The 24,281-nt window shown below is 39.4% G+C and overlaps 1 protein-coding gene across 8 annotated transcripts in view; it reads right to left on the reverse strand.

Moving 5' to 3' along the window:
- Positions 1-24,281, reverse strand: part of RAD21L1 (RAD21 cohesin complex component like 1) — a 49,542-nt gene that overhangs the window by 22,293 nt on the left and 2,968 nt on the right. For 5 of the 8 annotated variants that reach the window (XR_009740440.1, XM_061437117.1, XM_061437116.1 and 2 more), the window contains exons 2-7: positions 21,624-21,909; positions 15,035-19,734; positions 13,723-13,852; positions 12,077-12,170; positions 9,315-9,421; positions 435-605 (exon numbers count right to left, since the gene is read on the reverse strand). Coding sequence is in view for 7 of the 8 variants with exons in the window: in XM_061437117.1 (XP_061293101.1) it covers positions 435-605; positions 9,315-9,421; positions 12,077-12,170; positions 13,723-13,852; positions 15,035-15,178 (646 nt within the window). In the remaining variant the exon portion in view is untranslated. The remainder of the gene's footprint in view (positions 1-434; positions 606-9,314; positions 9,422-12,076; positions 12,171-13,722; positions 13,853-15,034; positions 19,735-21,623; positions 21,910-24,281) is intronic. The other 3 variants (XM_061437112.1, XM_061437113.1, XM_061437114.1) reach the window with 3 other exon arrangements.

The following is a 24,281-nucleotide window of genomic DNA, read 5'->3' on the forward strand; positions in this document are numbered from 1 at the left end:
TCTATGATTACTTTACAGTAATATCATAATAAAATAATAATATAAAATGCTAGACAGATCCTTTAGAATAGCCATCCCACAATTTTTGCTAAAGAAAATGTTTCTAGTATATGATCTAGTATATTTTGTGAGGAGTACACTAACCTCATTTCTTTCTCTCTAGAAACCAGAAGTTTGTAAAAAGAAAAACAAGAACCTATATGATAAATGTATTTCACAACCTATATAATAAATGTTCAAAGATGGCTATTTACTTAGATCTAGCCTAAATGTTTAAATATACTATAGACTTTGAAAACTTAGGTAAAAAATATTTTAATCTATATGACACAGAAGCGTATCTGAAATTTCTGTTTGTTGGAATAAATCTTCCAGTTTGTTATAGTAATTTGACTGAAACAAATATCCAGTTTCTATATGACCAGAGAGCATACCAATCATTTCTCCTGCAGCTCCTTCATCTCCAAATCCATCTCCACTGCCACAGAACAGAGATTTGTCTCCAGTGGGGCTTCCAGAACTATGTTCAAGTAAAAGACCACTGGAACTGAGCAATATGCTGTCATCAAATAAGCTATGTCTTCTGAGAATTTCAGGTTCTTCCCCTAGATAAATATATATCATTAATACTGAGTTAGTCATAGAAAAAATTTCAGGGTTAGAAGCTAGAATTTAGATATCATCTTGTATAGCTCCTCTCATTTTATAGATGAGAAAAACGAGATATAAAAATTTACTTGAATTATTCAAAGAAGACAAACAGATCGCCAGTAGGCACACAAAAAGATTCTCAACATCACTAATTATTAGAGAAATAAAAATCAAAGCTACAATGAGGTACCACCTCACATTGTCAGAATGGCTGTCATTAAAAAGTCAACAAATACTTTCATTTGTAAAATGGATAGCTAATGAGAAGGTGTTGTACAACACAGGGAGTCCAGCCTGGCACTCTGTGATGACCTGTAGGAGTGGGATGGGTGGGGGGAGGGAGGCTCAAGATGGAAGGGATATATGTATATTTTGCCTGATTTGTGTTGTTGTATGGGGACTTCCCTGGTGGCTCAGATGGTAAAGACTCCGCCTGCAATGCAGGGCACCTGGATTCGATCCCTGGGTTGGAAAGATCCTCTGGAGAAGGGAACAGCTACCCACTCCAGTATTCTGGCCTAGAGAATTCCATGGACTGTATAGTCAATGGGGTCGCAAAGAGTCAGACATGACTGAGTGACTTTCAATTCACTTCACATCACCACCAACTCTTGTAGCCCTGGTGTCCTCATCTGTAAGCAGGTGTTTAGTGGCCTGAGACTCTGAGCTCAGATAATCAGACTTTCATTTCCAGCTGCCCTACCTTGGACAAATGCTTCAACAACCGTATCAGCTTTCTAGAGGTGCTGAGAGGATGAAAGCAGACAGTTATTGTGGAGGTTCAGGGCAGTGTCCACACACTGTCAGCACCCTTCCAAAAGGCTCCCTGGAATTTCCCTGGTGGTCCAGTGGCTAGGACTCCATGGGCACCATGCAAGGGGCCTGGTTGGGCCATCCCTGATTGGGGAACTAAATACTGCATGCTACAACTAAGACCTGGAGCAGCCAAATAAATAAATATTTACAAAATGCTCCTTGGAACCCTGGTTCAGCCACTTACTAGCCCCATGACGTTGGGGAAAATCACTTAAACCTCACTGTGCATAAAAATCTGTGCTTTGAGATTTGACAAACTCTTGGGAAGCATTTTCTGCATCCTGCTGGTTGTGGATGCATTTTCCCTGCAAAAAGTTGTTAAGATGCTTGAAGAAGTGGTGGTCGGTTGGTGAGAGTTCAGGTGAATATGGTGGATGAGGCAAAACTTAATAAACTTTTTGTTTAACTTTTGAAGTGTTGGTTGTGTGATATGTGGTCAGGCATTGTTGTGGAGAATAACTGTGTCCTTTCTGTTGACCAATGCCGGCTGTATGTGTTGAAGTTTTTGGTGCATCTCGTTTTTTTACTGAGCATAGTTCTCAGATGTAATAGTTTCACCAGGATACAGAAAGCTGTGGCAGCAGGCCACCAAACAGTGACCACGACCTTTTTATGGTGCAAGTTTGACTCTGGGAAGTGCTTTGGAGCTTCTTCTTGGTCCAAACACTGAGCTAGTCATTGCCAGTTGTTGTATAAAATCCACTTTTCATCACACGTCACAATCTGATCGAGAAATGGTTCCTTGTTGCACAGACTAAGAGAAGATGACACTTCAAAATGATGATTTTTTTGATTTTCAGTCAGCTCATGAAGTACCAACTTCATGAGGTACCCACTTATTGAGGTTTTCACCTTTCCAATTTGCTCCAAATGCTGAATGACCATAGAACGGTCAATGTTGAGTTCTTTGGCAACTTTTCACATAGCTGTATGAGGATCAGCTTCAGTGATTCTCTCAATTGTTGTTGTTCAGTTGTTTAGTTGTGTCCAACTCTTTGTGACCCCATGGTCTGCAGCACTGCCATGGGGTGCAGGCTCCCCTGTCCTTCACTATCTCCCAGAGTTTGCGCAAACTCACATCCATTAAGTCGATGAAGCCATCCAACCATCTCATCCTCTGTTGCCCCCTTCTTCTCCTTCCCTCAATCTTTCCCAGCATCAGGGTCTTTTCCAATGAGTCGGCTCTTTGCATCAAGTGACCAAAGTATTGGAGCTTCAGCTTCAGCATCCTCTCAACTGGTCATTGTCAACTTCCAATGGCCAGCTTCTACGCTCCCCATCTTCACCTCATCTCATCTCCTCTGCAAAACTTCTTGAACCATCACTGCACTGTACATTCATTAGCAGTTTATAGACCAAACATGTTGTTGATGTTGTGAGTTGTCTCCACCGATTTACAACCCATTTTGAACTCAAATAAGAAAATTGCTCTAATTTGCTTTTTCTGTCTAACATCATTTCCCTAGTCTAAAATAAGTATATAATAAAAAGCAAGTAATAAGTCATTAGCCAAAAAAAACCACAAAGCAAGAAATGAGCATTAAAATGATGTATAACATAACCACATTTATTTAAGATGTATGCCAATGTCAAACAGCGAAGTTCAACAACACAAAACTGCAATTACTTTCACACCAACCTAATACTCAGCCATTAAAAAAGAACAAAATAATGCCATTTGCAGCAACATGAATGAAACTAGAGATTATCATACTAAGTGAAGTAAGTCAGAAAAAGAAAGACATATGCCATATGATATCATTTGTATGTGGAATCTAAAATATGGCTCAAATGAACCTACCTACAACACAAAAATAGACTCACAGATACAGAGATCAGACTTGTGGTTGCCAAGGGAAGAGAGAAGGAGAGGGATTGACAGGGAATTTGGGGTTGGTAGATGCAAACTATTACATTTAGAATGGATAAACAACAAAGTCCTACTGTACAGCACAGGGCACTACATCCAATCTCCTGGGGTTAAACCGTAATGGAAAAGAATATATATATATAAAAAAAGAAGAAGGTATATAAACAAAGGGCTTCCCAGGTGGCTCAGTGGTAAAGAATCCACCTGCAATGCAGGAGATGTAGGTTTGATCCCTGGGTCAGGAAGATCCCCTGGAGAAGGAAATGGCAACTCACTCCAGCATTCTTGACTGAGAAATCCCACGGACAGAGGAGCCTGGCAGGCTACAGTCCATGTGGGGTGGCAAAAGAGTCAGACACAACTTAGCGATTAAACAACAAAAGTCTATATGTGTAAAACTGAGTCACTTTGCTATACAGCAGAGACTGGCACAACACTGTAAATCAACTATACTTCAATAAAAAAGAAAAACTTATTTGAATTATTCAAGTAATTTCATTCTGCTAATCAGTAAAGACCAGATTTCTAGTCTAATGTTTTTCCCAAAATAATGAGGAAAAACTGCCAAAATACTAGGATTGAGTTTTTAGTGGTGGAACAGTTTAATAACTTCCCAGAAAATTATTATTGGCAGTAAAATTATTTATTCTATTTTAGGTGGGTCATGTCCTGCTTGATCAAGTATTATTTCATATTATTTCAAGGACAGTGGAGCTTCAGTTGCTTAAGTTGTTAGTCCAAAATGCTGGTGCTGCTGCTAAGTCGCTTTAGTCGTGTCCGACTCTGTGCGACCCCTGGACTGCAGCCCACCAGGCTCCTCTGTCCATGGGATTTTCCAGGTAAGAGTACTGGAGTGGGGTGCCATTGCCTTCTCTGTAGTCCAAAATGAGGGTTTGGAAAACAAGGAATATGTTTGCCTTCTATATAATGGAAAAGTAGGTAGACTATTAAAGAAATGGCTTACAACATTGTTTAGTATTTATTGAATGACTAGATATTAGGCAATATGCTAGGGGTTGGAGATACAGCAGTAAGAAAGACAAAACAAGGTCAGCTGGGACTTCCTTGGTGGTCCAGTGGTTAAGAATTTTCCTGCCAATGCTGGGGACATGGGTTCAATCCCTGGTACAGGAAGATCCCACATGTGCAGCAACTAAGCCAAGCACCACAACTACTGAAGCCTGCACTCCCTAGAGCCCGTGCTCCACAACAAGAGAAGCCATCACAATGAGAAGCCTGTTCACCTCAACGAAGAGTAGCCCCCGCTTGCTTTAACTAGAGAAAGCCTGCATGGCAATGAAGACCCAGTGCAGACAAAAATAAATAAATGAGTAAATGTGTGCACATGTCCAACTCTTTGCCACCCCATGAAACTGCAGCCCTCCAGGTTCCTTTGTCCATGGGATTTTCATGACAAGAATACTGGAGGGGGTTGCCATGCCCTCCTCCTGGGGATCTTCTCAGTCCAGGGAACAAACCCGATTCTCCTGCGTCTCCTGCATTGCAGCTGGATTCTTTACTGCTGAAATACCGGGGAAGCCCAAATAAGTAAACAAATCTTAAAAAAGAACACCTGGTAAGCTAAAATAAGTTCAGTTCAGTTCAGTCGCTCAGTCGTGTCCCACTCTTTGCGACCCCATGAATCGCAGCACGCCAGGCCTCCCTGTCAATCACCAACTCCTGGAGTTCACCCAGACTCACGTCCATTGAGTCAGTGATACCATCCAGCCATCTCATCCTCTGTCGTCCTCTTCTCCTCCTGCCCTCAATCCCTCCCAGCATCAGAGTCTTTTCCAATGAGTCAACTCTTCACATGAGGTGGCCAAAGTACTGGAGTTTCAGCTTTAGCATCATTCCTTCCAAAGAAATCCCAGGGCTCATCTCCTTCAGAATGGACTGGTTGGATCTTCTTGCAGTCCAAGGGACTCTCAAGAGTCTTCTCCAACACCACAGTTCAAAAGCATCAATTCTTCGGTGCTCAGCCTTTTTCACAGTCCAACTCTCACATCCATACATGATCACTGGAAAAACCATAGCCTTGACTAGACGGACCTTTGTTGGCAAAGTAATGTCTCTGCTTTTGAATATGCTATCTAGGTTGGTCATAACTTTCCTTCCAAGAAGTAAGCATCTTTTAATTTCATGGCTGCAGTCACCATCTGCAGTGATTTTGGAGCCCCCCAAAATAAAGTCTGACACTGTTTCCACTGTTTCCCCATCTATTTCCCATGAAGTGATGGGACCAGATGCCATGATCTTCGTTTTCTGAATGTTGAGCTTTAAGCCAACTTTTTCACTCTCCACTTTCACTTTCATCAAGAGGCTTTCGAGTTCTTCTTCACTTTCTGCCATAAGGGTGGTGTCATCTGCATATCTGAGGTTATTGATATTTCTCCCGGAAATCTTGATTCCAGCTTGTGTTTCTTCCAGTCCAGCGTTTCTCATGATGTACTCTGCATATAAGTTAAATAAGCAGGGTGACAATATACAGCCTTGACGCACTCCTTTTCCTATTTGGAACCAGTCTGTTGTTCCATGTCCAGTTCTCACTGTTGCTTCCTGACCTGCATACAAATTTCTCAAGAGGCAGATCAGGTGGTCTGGTATTCCCATCTCTTTTGGAATTTTCCAGTTTATTGTGATCCACACAGTCAAAGGCTTTGACATAGTCAATAAAGCAAAAATATATGTTTTTCGGGAACTCTCTTGCTTTTTCCATGATCCAGCAGATGTTGGCAATTTGATCTCTGGTTCCTCTGCCTTTTCTAAAACCAGCTTGAACATCAGGAAGTTCACGGTTCACATATTGCTGAAGCCTGGCTTGGAGAATTTTGAGCATTACTTTACTAGTGTGTGAGATGAGTGCAATTGTGCAGTAGTTTGAGCATTCTTTGGCATTGTCTTTCTTTGGGATTGGAATGAAAACTGACCTTTTCCAGTCCCGTGGCCACTGCTGAGTTTTCCAAATTTGCTGGCATATTGAGTGCAGCACTTTCACAGCATCATCTTTCAGGATTTGAAATAGCTCCACTGGAATTCCATCACCTCCACTAGCTTTGTTCGTAGTGATGCTTTCTAAGGCCCACTTGACTTCACATTCCAGGATGTCTGGCTCTAGGTCAGTGATCACAGCATCTGTGCATCATATTATGTAGTGAAGTGAAGTGAAGTCACTCAGTCATGTCCGACTCTTTGCGACCTCATGGACTGTAGCCCACCAGGCTCCTCCGTCCATGGGATTCTCCAGGCAAGAATACTGGAGTGGGTTGCCATGTCTTTCTCCAGGGGATCTTCCCGACCCAGGGATCAAACCCAGGTCTCCCACATTGCAGGCAGAGGCTTTAACCTCTGAGCCACCAGGGAAGCCTGTAATAGTATCCTCTACTATATATTATGTATCATGTAGTAGAGGATACTACTACAGTCCTCATTGTACAGACAAGGAAACATCCACAGAAAGGTTTTATAACTTGCCCACAGCCATACCCTAATAAGTGATAGAGCCAGGATCTGAACCCAGCAAAGATGGTCTTCGTATCAGTGTTAGAATTCTGCCAAAATGGAGACTTATGACAAAAAATTCTTAAGACACTGACAGCAGCAGATAAAATTAACTCCCTGCTTCAAACAGACCTGCTTCCAGATTGACTGTCAGTACATGCATATACCTTCCCTTTCTTGGGTTTGAGTCTCTTGGTCCAGAAGTCTGAACCTCAGAGATGAGAATCTAGCAGTCCGAAATCCTAGAGGTTAGAGGTCGGTCCTCTCTTCCCTTCATCTAACAACCCACATTAATGCTAACTGATAAAGAAAATTATGAAATATCACTGGAAGACCCACATCTCTTCTAGAAAGAGCTAAAAAAGGCAACTTTCACTGCACTGGACTAAAGATTTGCTCAATAGAAGAGATTCTTTTCCAAAGAACTAAAAATATTGTTCTCATCTTCCAGGTACGCCTTGGTAGCCTCCAAAAGAAAAATTTGTCTTGGTCAATACAACAATAACATTTATGAACAGCACTATATTCTGAGCACTGAGCATCATGAGAACCTGAGATTACACCAAAAAATTAAGGAAACAGTCTTGGGGTCACTCTTATTTTATAATCCAGAATAGGATGAAATTATATTAAACATTTCTTAGAGGACATTAGGTTTGAGCTAGTGTTTGAAGGAGAGAAAAGTTCCTTATTGGCACAAAGTACTGAAGGAGAAAATAAAGGAAATAACTCTACGATGTTGCTAGTAATATCCAAATTTTATGAATAGGGCAGTAAGGCTCAGATGAGTTAGGCGATCTGCCCAATATCACCCAGCAAATCAACAGAGGAAGCTCAGATTCAAACCCAGGTCTGTCAGTCTACTCTGAAGATACTTTTCCCACCTTCTTGAACTGTAGAGGAAGACAGAACTGAGAACAATTAAATTGTATTGGGTGACTGGTAAGACATTTGCTTGACTGGAGCAAAAAGTCTGTATTAAGGTACAATAAAGTTAATAGAATAAAGATGATGATAAACTGGTAGAGTGCCTTGAGGATAGGCAGAAGTATCTATCAGTTAGTTATAGTGACCCAAGGCACTTAAAAGAAATGTGACGGAAAAACAAATGGAATTTGAGGACAACTGCTCTTGCACAGATGTATAAAATGTGGGAAGAGACTGAGAGACATGTCCAACTTTCTAAAAAAAAAATTGACACTGGAATGAAGCTTATAGAAAGCATAGTTAAAAGTGATCCTAAAGTTTCAGCACTGAAGAGCATTTACAGGGAAATGTACATAGAGTGTCTTAGGCAGTAAGAACCATGATTAACTCTACCAATGTGTTAGATTTCAAGGTTTGGGGTAACAGCCAGTAAGAGATGTGTGCTACTCAAAGTAGGGTCTGTGGACGGTGATGATCCACAACAGAGTAAATATACAAATTAGAGGTAAATGTTTACAAAGTTTTAACATAACATCATAGAGTAATTTTATATATGTTGGCTCTAATAACAAAAACGTGAGGCTTATTATGTTGATTTAAAATTTTTTTAAGTTTTCTAGTAATTCATTTTATTATATTTTACAAAAGTATCACTCCATGACAGATCAGAAATTGACAAAGTATAAAGTTGGTCTTCGCCATAGCTCATTTGAGAAACACAGCTATAGATCATAAGAGTTATGGAAGAAGAGTCAGGATGAAAAGCGGAGGTTACGATGCAGCTCAAGCATTACTACCCTGACCACCCTCCTCCATCTAAGACAGGTTTAGGCCTTCCTTCTCCTATGCTCTCTGCTTTGAGCATTAAGAAAATTGAAGATGAATATGACACAGATCTTACCCTCATGGAGTTTTCAGAATAATACAAACCAATATAATAAATGTCATGATACAAGTCAGAGAGTGGTAAATGCCACAAAAAACAACAAATACTATAAAGTTAAATTACACCATACAACTTCAATTCGAAAATACATTAGTTTCTATTTCCCAATCAATGTATATTTAGTGTATTTCCTCCTCATTCCCAAGCTATTTTAAAACCTTGTTATTGATACCATATTTAAAAGAAATATATTTAAAAGACTCTGTATGCAGCACACATGTAAAGCCTTGTGTACATGTTAACTGTAACAACTGTTTATTTGTTTGTCTCTCTCCCAGCCTGAAGTTCCTTGAAGGCAGGAAATATTTCTTTAAACTCTGTATTGCCCAGCCTGTGATAGTATTTGACATATAGTAGATATTCAATAAATGGTTGTACACTGAGAAGGGAAATAAAGGTTAAGACTGAGTCTTGACATTTGACACCTATAGTAGAAAAAGGCAAAGATAAACTCATTGCAGGGATTAAATCTATATATCAAAAATTCATTCTACAGATAGTTCTACTGGCATAGAAGTAGCTTTGGCATTGTTTTATTTATACAACAAAAATGAAAATATAGCTGATTATGACTTGTAGTTTTAATTTCTCAAATATTCTCACCAAAGCTTCCAGCGTGGAAAAGTAGATCATTGCCATAATCTTCTCTAAGTGTGATTTCTTCTGGTTTGCTTTGGTTCTGAATAGAGCATTCTAAAACATCAATAGCACTATGGAGAAATACAAGATTGAGGGAAACGTGAACAGAACACAGTGATTCTGAAGTATACTGAAAAACAAACAAAATCCTTTAAAAAACAGGTTTTATTACAAAAATAAAGAATTTTCTCAATAGTATTACTTACAAACATTAGTTTATTATACATGCATATCGTCTTCAGGTTGTCAAATCCAACCAGCAATTCTCAATCCTTAATTTACTCACCATAATCAACAGCATTTGAAATAGATGTTCACTCCCTTCCTCATGGAACACGTTCTCCTCTTGACCTCTGCAATAACTACTGACCTCTGCTACACTAGTGTATCTTGATTTTCTTCCTGCCTCATTGGTTGCTCCTTTTCCATTTCCTTTATTAGTTCTTCCTCATCTCCCAGACTATTAACTAATAGGAATGACTTAATATTCAGTCTTCAGATTGCTCTCATCCCCCCACTTTCTCTCCTTCCTTCCCCTCTCTTTAAAATCTACACTTATTCCTTTAGGGATCTCTTATGACTTATGGTTAAAGTTCCATCCACATATTGAGAGAGTCAATTTCTAGGCAGGTTGATAAGAAGTCCGGGTTCCCGGAGGAGGAGAAAGGGGTCTGAGGCTCTCAAGGAATAGATGGGGGTTTGAAACTCTCAAGGAGGAGGAAAGGACAAACTTTTTTCTCTACATTCCTTAGTCTTAGTCACATAAAATGTTTTTTTTCTTTAAGCCGGGAACTGATAATTACTCAGTTTAAACTCTGTACTAGGGATTATATAACAACAATGTATCCTGCTTGAGGACAGTTTCTCCTTCCTGAAAACCTTCTGACTAATCCTGATATCTTAAAATGTAAATTATGGAAGTGGGTCTAGTAGGATCTTTCTACTGTTAAATTCTAATCCTGTTATCCTAAAGTATAAATTGTGGGAGTGGGTCTGGTAAAATTTTCACAAACTTGAGACATTCTTTTGATTTATTATAATAACTAATTAAAAAGTATATAATTCCCTTGCTGAAGACTAGTGAGTGGGGCATTCTCGGCCCCCTTCTGATGTCTATGTCAGAAGGTTTCTCTGTCCCTTTTCACTTTAATAAAACTCTGCTATACAAAAGCTCTTGAGTGATCAAGCCTGGTCCCTGGTCCCGGAAGTTAAATCTTCTTTGGAGATCACGAATCTGACACTGTTCACCGTAAGCTATCAATACTCACAACTCTCAAATATATCCCATCAAATTTATATATCCCATCAAACATCTTTCCTGAATTTCAGATTCACATATTCAACTACCTACCTGCTGTCTTGGATGTGTAACAGTCATCTCAAAACTTATGTCCAAAACCTAATTTACTTTCCTTTACCTTGCCCCTTTAAGCTTGCCATTCTCTATGCTATACTAAGTCACTTCAGTCGTGTCCGACTCTGTGCGACCCCATAGACGGCAGCCCACCAGGCTCCCTCGTGCCTGGGATTCTCCAGGCAAGAACACTGGAGTGGGCTGCCATTTCCTTCTCCTATGCATGAAAGTGAAAAGTGAAAGTGAAGTTTGCTCAGTCGTGTCCGACTCTTAGCAACCCCATGGATTGCAACCTAACAGGCTCCTCCGTCCATGGGATTTTCCAAGCAAGAGTACTGGAGTGGGGTGCCATTGCCTTCTCCATGCCATTCTCTAGTTATCCTAATTTTATTAAACGGATAACTCCATTCTCATACTAGAAATCATACAGTCAACTTCACTTTTCTCTTTCTCTTAAAGCCATATCCAATCCTTAGCAAACACCATCTGGGTAAAATGAAGACTAAAAGCTGATCACAGAGACTGCCATCTCTCATCTAATTTCTTACTGCAACAATTTTTTCACAGGCTCTGTGCTTCCTCCCTTTCCCCCTTATAGTAAGTAGCCAGAGGGAAGCATGTTGAAGTCAAGTCAGATCCATTCACTTAATCTGTTCAAAACCCTCCTGTGCTCCCCATCTGAGTACAAGTCCTTATTATAGCCTACAACACCCTCTGTCATCTGCACCCCAGCAACTTCTCTGACCTCATATTCTACCACTTGGGCCTTTCATTTACTCCACTCCAGTCTCCTTGCCTCCTTGCTGTTCTTTGAACAGATCCAACACGCTCCGCCTTAGAGTTTTTTCATTTGATTTATGTGGAACTTTCTTTCCCACATTACTGAATAACTTGTTCCTTCATTTCTTTCAGGTTTCTGTTCAGAGCTTATCAGTAAAGCCTTTCTAGACCTTTCTGATACTTTATTTTGTGTTTCTCTCCATAATGTTGATCATCTCCTAGTATACTGTGTATTTACTTGTTTGTTTTATTATCTGTCTCTCCCCAACTAAAACATGAGATTCATGTAACCAGGAACAGTGTTTTATTCATTGTTACCTCCTCAGTGCCTATAACAGTGCTTGGCATATGGAAGGCACTCAACAAATATTGAATGAATGACTGTACTGTTAATACTGCAAACTATATTCAGCAAACATAACGATACATTTTTGGTGTTCTACTTTGAAATTTCACACTAAATTTAAGTCTTTGTCAACTACATGAGTAATTCAGCTATTAACTATGTTCTATTTGTATTCGTGAAATCTGAAAATGTAAACAATAAATTACCAGGAAAATCAAAAGGAAGGAAAAAAATAAAATAATTTACTTCATAGTCTGGGTGTCAAAATCATGAAATTCTTCGGGCAATGTGATAGTACTGTATGCTGCTTCAAAACTCTCCTTTGGAAGGTCAACCAATCCTGAAAATGAGGAAAAAAAAAAAAGAAACAAATAAAAACCCCACATTCAATAAACTAAATCTCTACTTTCTCTCACTGGACTGTTAAGTCTCCTAACTCATTTCCCTGTATCTGCTCCTATCCCTCTTCAGTTCATTCTCTACAAAATGGCAAGAGTGATATATTAAATATGTAATTAGGTCAGATCACCCTCAAACTTAAAATGACTCAGTGACTTCCCTAGTGCACTTAAATAAAATTTAAATTTCTAAACAGGGCCCTGCACCCCTACAAAATCTATAGGCATGATCTAACAACACTTTGCGCTACTCACTCTACTCCAAACGTACAGGTCTTTTTGCTCTCTGAATGAGTCAAGCACTTTACTACCTCAAGACCTTTGTTCCTGCAGTTCCCTCTGCCCAGAATGCTATTCCTTTAGGGATGTCTTATATGGCTGGATACTTCTCATTCTTCAAGTCTAAGCTTAAATTCTATCTACTCAGAAATGCTTTTCCCAACTTGCCTAACTAAAATACATGTCTGTTATTTTCTGTGGTAGTACTCTTTATATTCCTTCATAGCACAATCTATAATTATTATAATAATTTTAAAAATATCTTTTTCATTATCTGACTTCCTCACTAGGCCAAAAAGGACACTGTCTTGTCTTTGTACACCAGAACCTAACATAGTGTTTCACACAAAGTATGAGCTCAATAAATATTTATGGAATATGTAAGTGAACCACATTTGATATGATTATAACTCTATCTAGAGGTTCTACAAATATTTTAAATAAAGAAAAAAAACAAACCTTGTCAATCTTGATTCACCAATACTAATTGAGGGAACACTATTTACATGGGACTGAGACAAGTACTATAAGTGATTCAGAAAATAAATATCACAAAGATATTGCCTTCAAGGAGCTTGCAGACTGGTGTGAGAGGCAAGGTCTGTACTTAAATAAACGTAATACAAGGTGGAAAATTATGAAAGTGGTAAAACTAAAATTAAATTAAAAGTTGAAGACATTCTATGTATGACACATATAAATCTCGAGCACTTTGGAATGCCTAGAGATTTTCTATAATATTTCATAAACAGTGTGGTACTTAAGAGTCTTCAGAATTCTGAAAACAATGACAATTATTGATACCTAGGTTCTATCAATACATTATTTCTAATTTATCTCATAAAGGCAAAAACAGATATGGCAAACAAAGAAACCCATTAAAACTGAATATCAGAGTTTCTTATACAACTGTGGTAGCTTTAAATATATTTCTTATACAACTGTGGTAGCTTTAAATATATTTCTTATGTAAATATGCAAGAACATTTCAAGTTTTTGAAAGTATAACCTCTTGCCGCAAACACAGTAAAAGAGCAGGGAAAATAATATAATTTGTTCTTAACCATGGAAACTAAGTTTCAGTCAAAAGAAAGTTTTCCATTCATTATACCCACCCTGGAATTATAGAGTATCAACAATTAAAAGAGCCCACCCAAACTAAAAATGCAAAAGGGATAAAAAAACAAGTGAGACAAATCAATATCACATTTATACCTGGGCGAAATGTCATCTTCATTTTAAGCAAGGCTTCACTGCAATCTGCCAAAAGATATTTTGCCTTCCTATTATAGATTCGAACAACTCCCAAAAGAAGGTGTCCTGAAGTTCGCAGTGCAATTTTCACCTTTCAATAATTTTAAAAGTATTAGAATATTAAAAATTAGATTTATAAACTCTGTTCTCTGAAAATTATAAAATCATAAGAATTTCTTCTCTTTAAAAAGCAGATATTTTGTATTCTTATTTAAAGTAAATCATTTAACTTTTACCTTGTAAAATGATTAACTTTTTTATTCAGTGAAGATAATCTAATGTGGCATTTAAATGAAATATGCTATTGTTGATTTTATGAAAACAACATAAACTTTGGAGTCAGGCAGACTTGGGTTCAAGCCTTGGCTCAATTGCTGAGGCTGTCATTTAACCTTCCTGAATTTCAATTTACTAATAATGACTACAATTTATTATACACTTGTTTTGTGCCAGGAATTATCCTAAGAGCTTTTCATATATCAATTTATTTAATTTTGACAACAACCTCTATTTACAGAAGAAAAAACTGAGACTCTGACATGATAAACAGCATGCCTAAGTAACAAAACTATTAAGCGATGGTGCAGAAATTAAATTTGACCAACTCAGAAGTTCATGCTCTTAAATACCACATTCACTGAGGTTAAGCAAACTAAAAAAAATTAAAGTCTAGCCTAGTGCCTGGCACATGGTAAGTTTTCAATATATAATTGAATATATATTATATATTGAATATTATATATTGAATATATAATCCATAATTCATCCTCTTAAGAAGAAAAATACCTAACCTATACAAATATTAAAATAATATTTTAATGCAAATTCTAGTAACTTGTAACTATTTTATAATGGATATAGTGCTTTGTTTAATGAAGTTTTCACATATATTTTTATTTATACTCAATCCTCCTTTCCTTCTACTCTCCCTATTTATTTACTCATTATTTTTCTAAGAAATATTCACTCGGTACCTACTATGTATATAATATTTTGTTAGCGAATAAGAAACAATCACAAAATAGTTATAAAGCATGGCCTTTATCCTTCAGGATCCAATCTATTTATGATAAACATATTAAAAAGTTAATTACCAACAGAAACCAATATATGTTTATTTTCAGATGATAAATGCTTAGGAATTAAAAAAAAAGAAGACCATTTGAGTAGTAAAACTTCCTAGGAAATACATTGCATGGTATAATGTCTTTTAATTCCTTTCCTCTCCTTAAGTCAAAGTAAATACATCCTATAATTTTAATCAATAACATACCTTAGGAGAAAGAATTTTTTCAATGGTTATCTCTAGATTACATTCAAATACATGGGCCTTTGTGAGTTTCTTCTCCCAGTGAGCTGCAAGCCAGATTTTGGCCAATGGCCCTCGCTTACTCATAAGCACATGTGTGTAGAACATGTTGCCTGTATTCCTTAGTAATATTTAATGAACTAGAGAGAATATGAAAAGATATTTAAATTTGAATATAAAACACTTTTAGTGCTATTTTACAGTAAGCAAAACCATTTCTCATTAATTCTATAACATATTAACTTCTAATAGATTACTCAATTAAAATTACTTTCTTATAAAAATAAACTGCTTTAAAATACAAAACTATAAACTAATGACAGAACTCTATTAATAAACTGTGTACAGCACCTGGTTTAAATGTATTCTGATCACTGAGCACTTCTTACATTTTACATATACTATATAAAGGTTTTGAATTCTAAGAGCTTGGCAGGCTACAGTCCATAGGGTCGCAAAGAGTCGGACAAGCAACTTAGCATACACACATGGTCAAATAAATAGAGAAGGAAGACTAGGGGGGAATAAAAAATAGGAAATGGAAATAGGGGGAAAGCAACAGAATAACACAAGGTGGAAAAAACTAAGAAAAGCAAACACACACACACACACACAGAAGTCACTCAGTCGTGTCCGACTCTTTGCGACCCCATGGATTATAGCCCACCAGGCTCCTCGGTCCATGGGATTTTCCAGGCATGAATACTGGGGCTGGTTGCCGTTTCCTTCTCCAAAAGCAAACACAGGTAACCACTTTTCTAAAACTTGAGTTTGCGAAGTGTCAGATCATTGATTTATATCCAGGTATTGAATTCCTTTGTTTTCTTTAAGATACTATGGTTTACTCAATGATGTATTAATTTATGAAGTTAAAATAATGGAAATCCAAAGGACCATAAAGTAGAAAATTAAGAAAACAAGAGACTATAGAAAAAGAATCAGAAGAGAAGAACAAAAAAGAATCGGATTTAAATGTTTTGAAATAAGAATGGTAAAAGAAAACCTTCACTTAAAGGTAAAAAATGTATGCTGCTGCTGCTAAGTTGCTTCAGTCGTGTCCGACTCTGTGTGACCCCATAGACGGCAGCCCACCAGGCTCCCCCATCCCTGGGATTCTCCAGGCAAGAACACTGGAGTGGGTTGCCATTTCCTTCTCCAATGCATGAAAGTGAAAAGTGAAAGTGAAGTCGTTCAGTCCTGTCCGCCCCTCAGCGACCCCATGGACTGCAGCCTTCCAGGCTCCTCCATCCATGGGATTTTCCAGGCAAGAGTACTGGAGTAGGGTGCCATTGCCTCGTACATTTCTACAAACTGTACTATTAGTAACATCATAAGGCTCCATTATTAGCAAAGGAATGTCAGGACACCTTGACTGACTTACAAAGAATCAAGTTATTGCTTACGTATAAATAATCTTAACCTACCACTAGAAAAGCACCCTTTTGCTTCTTACTTAAAGTTCCAATAAAAGGGAAAACTGAACCAAAATAAATACAAAAACAAAATCAGCCACAGAATTAAAAACTTAGGTGATCAATGCCATTTCCACCGCAAGAAATCACTGGACCCAAAACAAATGTGATTATGCAATCTACCAAACCACATTTCTCAATGCGTGGGCTAAAGATTTTAATGTGTATGGCCTTTGTCTGCCTTGGCTCCACTGTCTTCCTTTTTAATCTGTGTGTTTGGTATCTTGGAATAAATTCCAGTTTGTCCTTTTCAATTGCTCCCACGTGTATGATTATTAGTAAACTTAAAAAAAAAAACAAACCTGTGATTTAGTATTCCTGAGACATTGATTTTCTCGAGCCTCCAATCCCCCATCCCCCACAAAATCCACAGCTCCCCCCGCCCCGGCCCAAATCCCTCACAAAAGTCCCAATGTCCTGAGAGTTAGTTATTTGTAGGTTGAATTGAGTTCATGCAACCTATAGCTAGGGAAAGAAAAGTGTTAGTCACTCAGTCGTGTCCGACTGTTTACGACTCCATGGACTGTAGCCCGCCAGGCTCCTCTGCCCATGGAATGTTCCAGGCAAGAACACTGGCATGGGTTGCCATTTCCTTCTCCAGGGGATCTTCCTGACACAGGGATCGAACCCGGGTCTCCCGCATTGCAGGCGGATTCTTCACTGTCTCAGCGACCAGGGAAGCCCAACGTAAAGCTAAGGATAGTATTAATACGTGGTAGTAGAAGCCAGGGAGTGGGCTTAATTCGTGGGAAGGGGTCCCTGGTGAGGAGTGAGGGCGGTGGGCGAAGGGGAGCTTTAGGGCAGGATGAAGGGGCAGAAAGTGGACGCTCGGGGGTGGTGGGGGAAGAGCCATGAAGGGTACTCCTTCCGGGGAGCGAGAAGGAGGGAGGGGAGAGGAATGGAAGGCGCTGGGGTTGGGTGGGGGTAGGGGTGTGAGGAGAAGACAACGAGCATCAAGGACACGGACGTCTAGGGCTTCCTCCACACACGATTCCTCAGAGTTGAAGGCCCGAGGCTCAGAGGGAGACATTGAGGCTGAGGGGTGACCGCAAGCGCCCGTTTCCTCTCCTCAGAGGGTCCCTCAGGGCTCGCGCCAGTGAGGAGCCTGGCAAGGCCACTTGTGGGGATGAAGGTGGCCGTGGCCCCCGTGACCCAGCGAGCCTCCAGTCCCCGGATCCCACCCAGCGCCCTACTTCCAGCGCCGGGTCTGAGGCGAGACAAGCCGAAACAGGGCCTGGAGGAGGAGTCGCCGGGTCTGCGAGGTCGATCCTAGACGCTCAGCTCCCAGATCTGGTAGGCTTCAGGGAGAGCCCGGCAGGGCGATGGGCGGGGCGAGGCAGCGGGTTGGGGCGGGGTAAGGGGCGGGGCCACTGAGTGACAGGGCCCCCAAACTGGGGCGGGGAGAGCGGAGGGGCATCTGGGAACGGGGCGGGGCAGTGGGCAGGAGCAGGCCTGGGGGCGGGGCGGCAGAAGTGGGCGGGGTTAATGCTCAGGCCGCAGGGAGTGCAAGAGGCAAAGGACTGGGTCGGGGAGGAAACCCGGGACCGGGGCGGGGATGGAGCGGCAGGGCGTGCAGTTTTCCACCTGGGGCTTGCTCGTGGAGCTCACTGCTCAGGCACCTGGTCCCTACAGAATAATTGTGTTAGGTGGTAATGTCTAACCCCTCTGCCTGGCCTCTGAACGTCACTAGAATGGAGTTTTCCACTTATGAGCGAGGGGCTCCCTGGAGAAGTTATTTAATCTCTTTAATTTCAGTTTCTCTCACCTGTAAATTGGAAATGATAATGAAAGTACCTGTGCCATGGGATATTGTAAGAGATGAGTGAGATGAAGCATGTAAAGAGCCTGCTGCTGCTAAGTCACGTCAGTCGTGTCCGACTCTTTGTGACCCCGTAGACGGCACCCAACAGGCTCCTCTGTCCCTGGGATTCTCTAGGCAAGAATACTAGAGTGGGCTGCCATTTCCTACTCCAATGCACGAAAGAGAAAAGTGAAAGTGAAGTCACTCAGTCATGTCCGACTCTTAGTGACCCCATGGACTGCAGCCTACCAGGCTCCTCCGTCCATGGGATTTTCCAGGCAAGAGCACTGGAGTGGGGTGCCATTGCCTTCTCCGTGTAAAGAGCCTAACAATCATAAATGCTCAGTAAATATTCAGTTCAGTTCAGTAGCTCAGTCGTGTCCTACTCTTTGCGACCCCATGGACTGCAGCAAGCCAGGCCTCCCTGTCCATCACCAACTCCTGGAGTTTACTGAAACTCCTGCCCATTGAGTCGATGATGCCATCCAACTATCTCATCCTCTGTCCTCCCCTTCTCCTCCCACCTTCAATCTTTCCCAGCATCAGGGTCTCTTCCAACGAGTCAGTTCTTTGCATCAGGTGGCCAAAGTATTGGAGTTTAAGCTTCAGCATCAGTCCTTCCAATGAACATTCAGGACTGATTTCTTTTAGGATGGACTGGTTGGATCTCCTTGCAGTCCGAGGGATTCTCAAGAGTCTACTCCAATATCACAGTTCAAAAGAATCAATTCTTCAGCGCTCAGCTTTCTTTATAGTCTGTTGAGTCTGGCTCCACAAGCAGGGTTTCCGAAAGTGTGATGCGGGTGGGAGAATGAGAAACAAGACACAAGAGTTCAGTGAAAGGCGAGGATCAGGGGACCAACACTGCTCCCAGGGTGAAGGTGCCGAAACTGAATCCGTGCCAGCTTTGCTATACTCTCAGCCGTGAAGGAAGGAACGTGCAGGGGCTTAAGCAATAACTCATGTGGCCTTCAGGGCAAAGAACAAAGTGATCATTAACCTTTCGGTAAACAAGAAACAGTAATCAGTAACAAATCAGTAACTAAGACTAATATTCTTATCTATAGATTTCCTCCAGATACGAAAAACATATGACTCTGAGAAGCCAGTTGGGAAACAGTCTGGGGTTGGTTTCCCGTCCCCAGGATCATATCTTGTTTTCAAGATTATGAACTGTTCCCTCTGGACTTGTTCCAAGAGTCCCATGCCTTAAAGCATCCAGTTTATCAATAATTATAAATTCCTTCTGTGGCCCTCACCGGGGTCTGCTTTTCTTCTATTCTTCCTGTCTCCTACATCTCCCCCTTTTTGATTTTCCACATGATGAGAAATGGTGAGAAATGCTAGTTGCTGTTGTTGGCTTAGTTGTCTCTTGATTGTTCTTCTCCAGACTGCAGAAACACAAACACATAATTAATAGCATTCCCATAACCAGAGCAATTCCATATCCAAATGTTTTGATCTGTTTTAAGGGATTAAGAGAAGAAAGATTGTCAGCAACTTATCAAGAAAATCTGATCCAGTAATTACATCGAGATGTTTATTAAAAGCTTTTAATATATCTTGTTGTAAGTCTTGAATATCTACAGAAATATTACCTTGGTTCAATAGATGTTGTTTAACTTTATCCCAATTGAATTGTGTCTTATTATATTTGTAAGCTGTTACACAAAAGGAAGTATAGTTCCAATCACATTTTAGTCTCATCTGTTTTTGTAAACTGACCGGTTGATCTCCTAATAAAATAACAGATTGTTGAAGGTTGGCCACTTGGAGGCCAACTCTCCATCAGTTTTTTGTTGAGTGGTCCAAAGGACGTCGGCATCCTACGCCATTCTTGTATAAAATGAACTGTTTGTATAGACTGGTGAAGAGCCACTCCGGCTATGGCTACCGTAGTGGTAATAGCTATCTATAGTGCCTACTGCTGCTGCTGCTGCTAAGTTGCTTCAGTTGTGTCCGACTCTGTGCGACCCCATGGACTGCAGCCAACCAGGCTTCTCCGTCCATGGGATTCTCCAGGAAAGGACACTGGAGTGGGTTGCCATTTCCTTCTCTAATGCATGAAAGTGGAAAGTGAAAGTGAAGTCGCTCAGTCATGTCCAACTCTTAGCGACCCCATGGACTGCAGCCTTCCAGGCTCCTCCGTCCATGGGATTTTCTAGGCAACAGTACTGGAGTGGGGTGCCATTGCCTTCTCCCGTATAGTGCCTAAGATGGCAGCAATTAGCAATCCCAGAAAACATTTAATATGTTTAAGATTTTACAATATTCCTTCAATAGCATATAATGTAGGGCTTTCTTGCCAAGGTCATTGTAAATCAACTTGAACCCATATGCCAGTTCTGGTTTTAAGAATATAAATACTTTGCCAACTTTCATTAAAAGGAATGGTGTTACTTATACATGTATAAAATGAGCAATTAAGACATGTTATTAATCCCAAATTGGGATCATATTTTGCTGGTCCAGTCATAAAAACAAAAGGAATTCTTACACAAGTTTGAATAGTGTGGGTAGAGTTTTTTGTAAAGTTAAAGGTAGCTTTTGGGTAATTTAAAATATATTCAGTATATCCTCCATTCCAAGCAATTAGTTTTTTTCTAAGCCATGGGTATGTTCCATATTTCATTATGAATAGGGTAATGATCTAAACGAGGCATGGAGGGGCAAATCCTGCCCCATGCCATATGAGGGATTGACTACCATAAGTAATAAGGGCCTTATTTTTATATACCCATGGGGAAGACACTTTAGATTCTTTAAGTTTAGGGGTTCCTCGGGGTCCCCAATTGATAATGGAGCTTTCTGTAACATTTAATAATAAGTGACCTTCTGATCCCTTACATAATTTCCATTGTATCCAATTTTCAATACCATGGCTAATTTCAGCAATACAATCATGAAGGTCAGGTGGATTCATCATGCTGGAAGTTTCCTCCTTTTCTAAAAAAGTAAGAGCAGTTAAGAGAAAGAAGGAAGTCTTACTATCATTTGATTCTTTGATGACTGACAGCCATTTTTGATATCCTGTTTTAAGACAAATACTTCCAAAACCAATACAAATAGCAGTGGCATTGGAGCCAACAGTATAATTTACCAACTGACAACCTTCTTCTTCCTTTTTAGTAGGAAGATTTTGATCATATGGTCCGGGGAGCCAGGCAGAATCATTTACGAATAAAGGGACTGGTGAATCTTCCAGAGTCACAGGTCTCAGCGGGGGAGGATTAGGTATGTAAGTCCAATAGTGATGACTATCTATAGCTTGTGTACTTACCGCCATGGTCAGCAAAGTGACCATAGCCAAGAACAGGTTGTCTGGTGTTTCTGGCAGTCTTCTTCTATGTACCATCTTCTCTGCCTCTAGAGATAGTTTCTCTATCTGTCCCCAAGTTGGCAAAGGTGCTTCTTGGGTTATTTTTGATAGAGATAGTCCAGGATTAAGGATCAGCAGTGACATGGCTCCAAGCCGGGGGGTCAAACAGTGGGTCTATATCAAAGTAGGTCCTCTTCTTTCCAGGGCCGGATTTTTCATTTTGGGATCCACCGATGTTCAACTTCTTCTGTTAAAATAAGAGCATAACCTCATCCTTGTTTAAGTAAAATCCCCTTTTCCAACTCTTATTGTCTTTCTGTAAGACTTGTTGAGTTTGTTGTAAGGTTACTTTTTTAGAAAGCAAATCATTAGCAGTTTGATTATTTGTCCAATTTTTTATGTTTAGGGAGTCCCATGTGAGCAAAGCTTGTTTGAAGTGAGAGACCCACTGATTTGCAGTTTGTCCTGTATGATGTGATGTACATATTCCAAAATAAGTGTCAATAGACCCATGGACTACTCCAGCATTGCCAAATGTGTTACATCAGTTTGCCAAATATCATTGGGAAATAATCCCTGTGGGTTAACACCTTCAGGCAATGTCGGAGTAGAATTAACTTGTTGACAGGAAGGACAATGAGATACAATATCTTTAGCTTGTTGACAAGTCAACTGAAATTTATGTTATAGTCCTTTAACTTTTAAGTGTGTTAGTTCGTGAAATTGTGATGAGAAAGAAATGAAATGAGTTTAGTGTCAGTAGTATTGTTTCCTTCTGCTAAAGCTCCTGGAAGTTGTGAATGTGATCGAATATGAGTAATATAAAAAGGATTGTTTCTATAAAAAATAGCATTTGGTAATTGATTAAACAGTTGAATAATAGGCAGATTAGAGTTAGGTATTGTTACAGTCTCGATTACAGAAGTAACCTTGACAGCATATTGTGAATCAGAAACAATGTTAACAGGTTCTTTAATATCCAATAATACAGTGTAAATAGCTTCTAACTCAGCCTGTTGTACAGAAGGATATTTGGATTGCCAAATCTTCAGTAGGACCAAAATAACCTGTTTTGAGGTCCTTATCTGCATCAGTAAAATAGGTGACAGCATTGTGAATAGGCTCTATTTTTCTTATTTTAGGGAGAATGTATTTTAAGAAAATTGATTAACTTAGAAGAAGGGTAGTGGCAATCAATGTCACCAATAAAATCAGAAAGAGCAATTTGCCATTCAATATTTTGAATATATAAATGTTCAATTTGTGTTTTAGAAAATGGTACTATTATAGTCTTTGGATCGTAACCCGACAATTGTTGATCACGAGTTCTCATGTTAAATATTAACTTGTTAACCATATCAACATAAGTAGTCAATAAACTTAGTTTGTTTATGATGCAAAAAGACCCATTCAATTATAGCTTCTGTTTGCCAGATTATTCCTGTGGGAGAATACGGAGTGGGCATAATTAAGGCTGTTATAGGCTGATTTAATTCTACCCTAGTCAAACGTTGATTTTGAATTGCCTGATTAATTTGTTGTATTTCTATTTTGGCTTCATGGGTTAGAGACCGAGGACTTTTTAATTCATTATCTCCTCGTAATATATTAAATAGATTTTTAAAGGCATAATTAGGAATCCGTAAGGTTGGACGAAGGCAGTTAATATCACTTAATAATTTTTGAAAATTATTTAAAGGTTTTAATTGATCAATTTGAATCTGTGTTTTTTTGTGGAGATAGTGTTTCTATTTAATATATAACCCAAATAATGATAAGGAGCTTCAATTTGAACTTTATCTGCTGTAATAATTAATCCATACAATTCTAAAATCTTTTGGGTTTCTAAGAATATTTGTTGAAGAATTTTCTTATCAAAGTATGCTAATAAAATATCATCCATATAATGAATAATATAGGCTTGTGGATATTTTTCTCTAATTAAACATAAAGGCTGATTTACAAGGTGTTGACACAAGGTGGCGCTGTTCATCATTCCTTGTGGCAAAACAGTCCAGTGATATCGCTGACTAGGGCCTTTATTATTAATATTGGGAATAGTAAAAGCAAAATTTTGGAGCATCATTATGATTTAATGGGATAGTGAAAAAACAATCTTTTAGATCAGTGTTAATAATTTTCCATCACTTTGGAATCATAGCGGGAGAAGGGAGTCCAGGTTGTAATACTCTCATGGGTTCCATAACAGCATTGATTTTTCTTAAATCTGTAAGCATTCTCCATTTACCTGATTTCTTTTTAATCAGAGACCGGTGAATTCCAAGGGCTAGTAGTTTCTACTATATGTCCTAATTTTAATTGTTCTTCTACTAGCGTTTGTAAGGCTTCGATTTTTTCTTTTGATAAAGGCCACAGTTCCACCCATATAGGTTTATCTGAAAGCCATTTTATTTTTAATGCAGTCTTTGGAACAGTGGCCCCTAGGCTAAATTTTGAGGAGTACTAAGGTGAAGTCCCATATTAGTCATAATTTGTTTTGTCTGAGACATTATGGGAGGTATTGTAACATAAGCTTCCCATTGCATAAGTAAATCACGGCCCATAAGTTAATAGGAATATCAGTGACCAATGGTTGAAGCATAACAGTTTGTTGATCGG

The sequence above is a fragment of the Bos javanicus genome, chromosome 13 (genome assembly GCF_032452875.1).
Source record: "Bos javanicus breed banteng chromosome 13, ARS-OSU_banteng_1.0, whole genome shotgun sequence".
NCBI classification, from domain to species: Eukaryota; Metazoa; Chordata; class Mammalia; order Artiodactyla; family Bovidae; genus Bos; species Bos javanicus.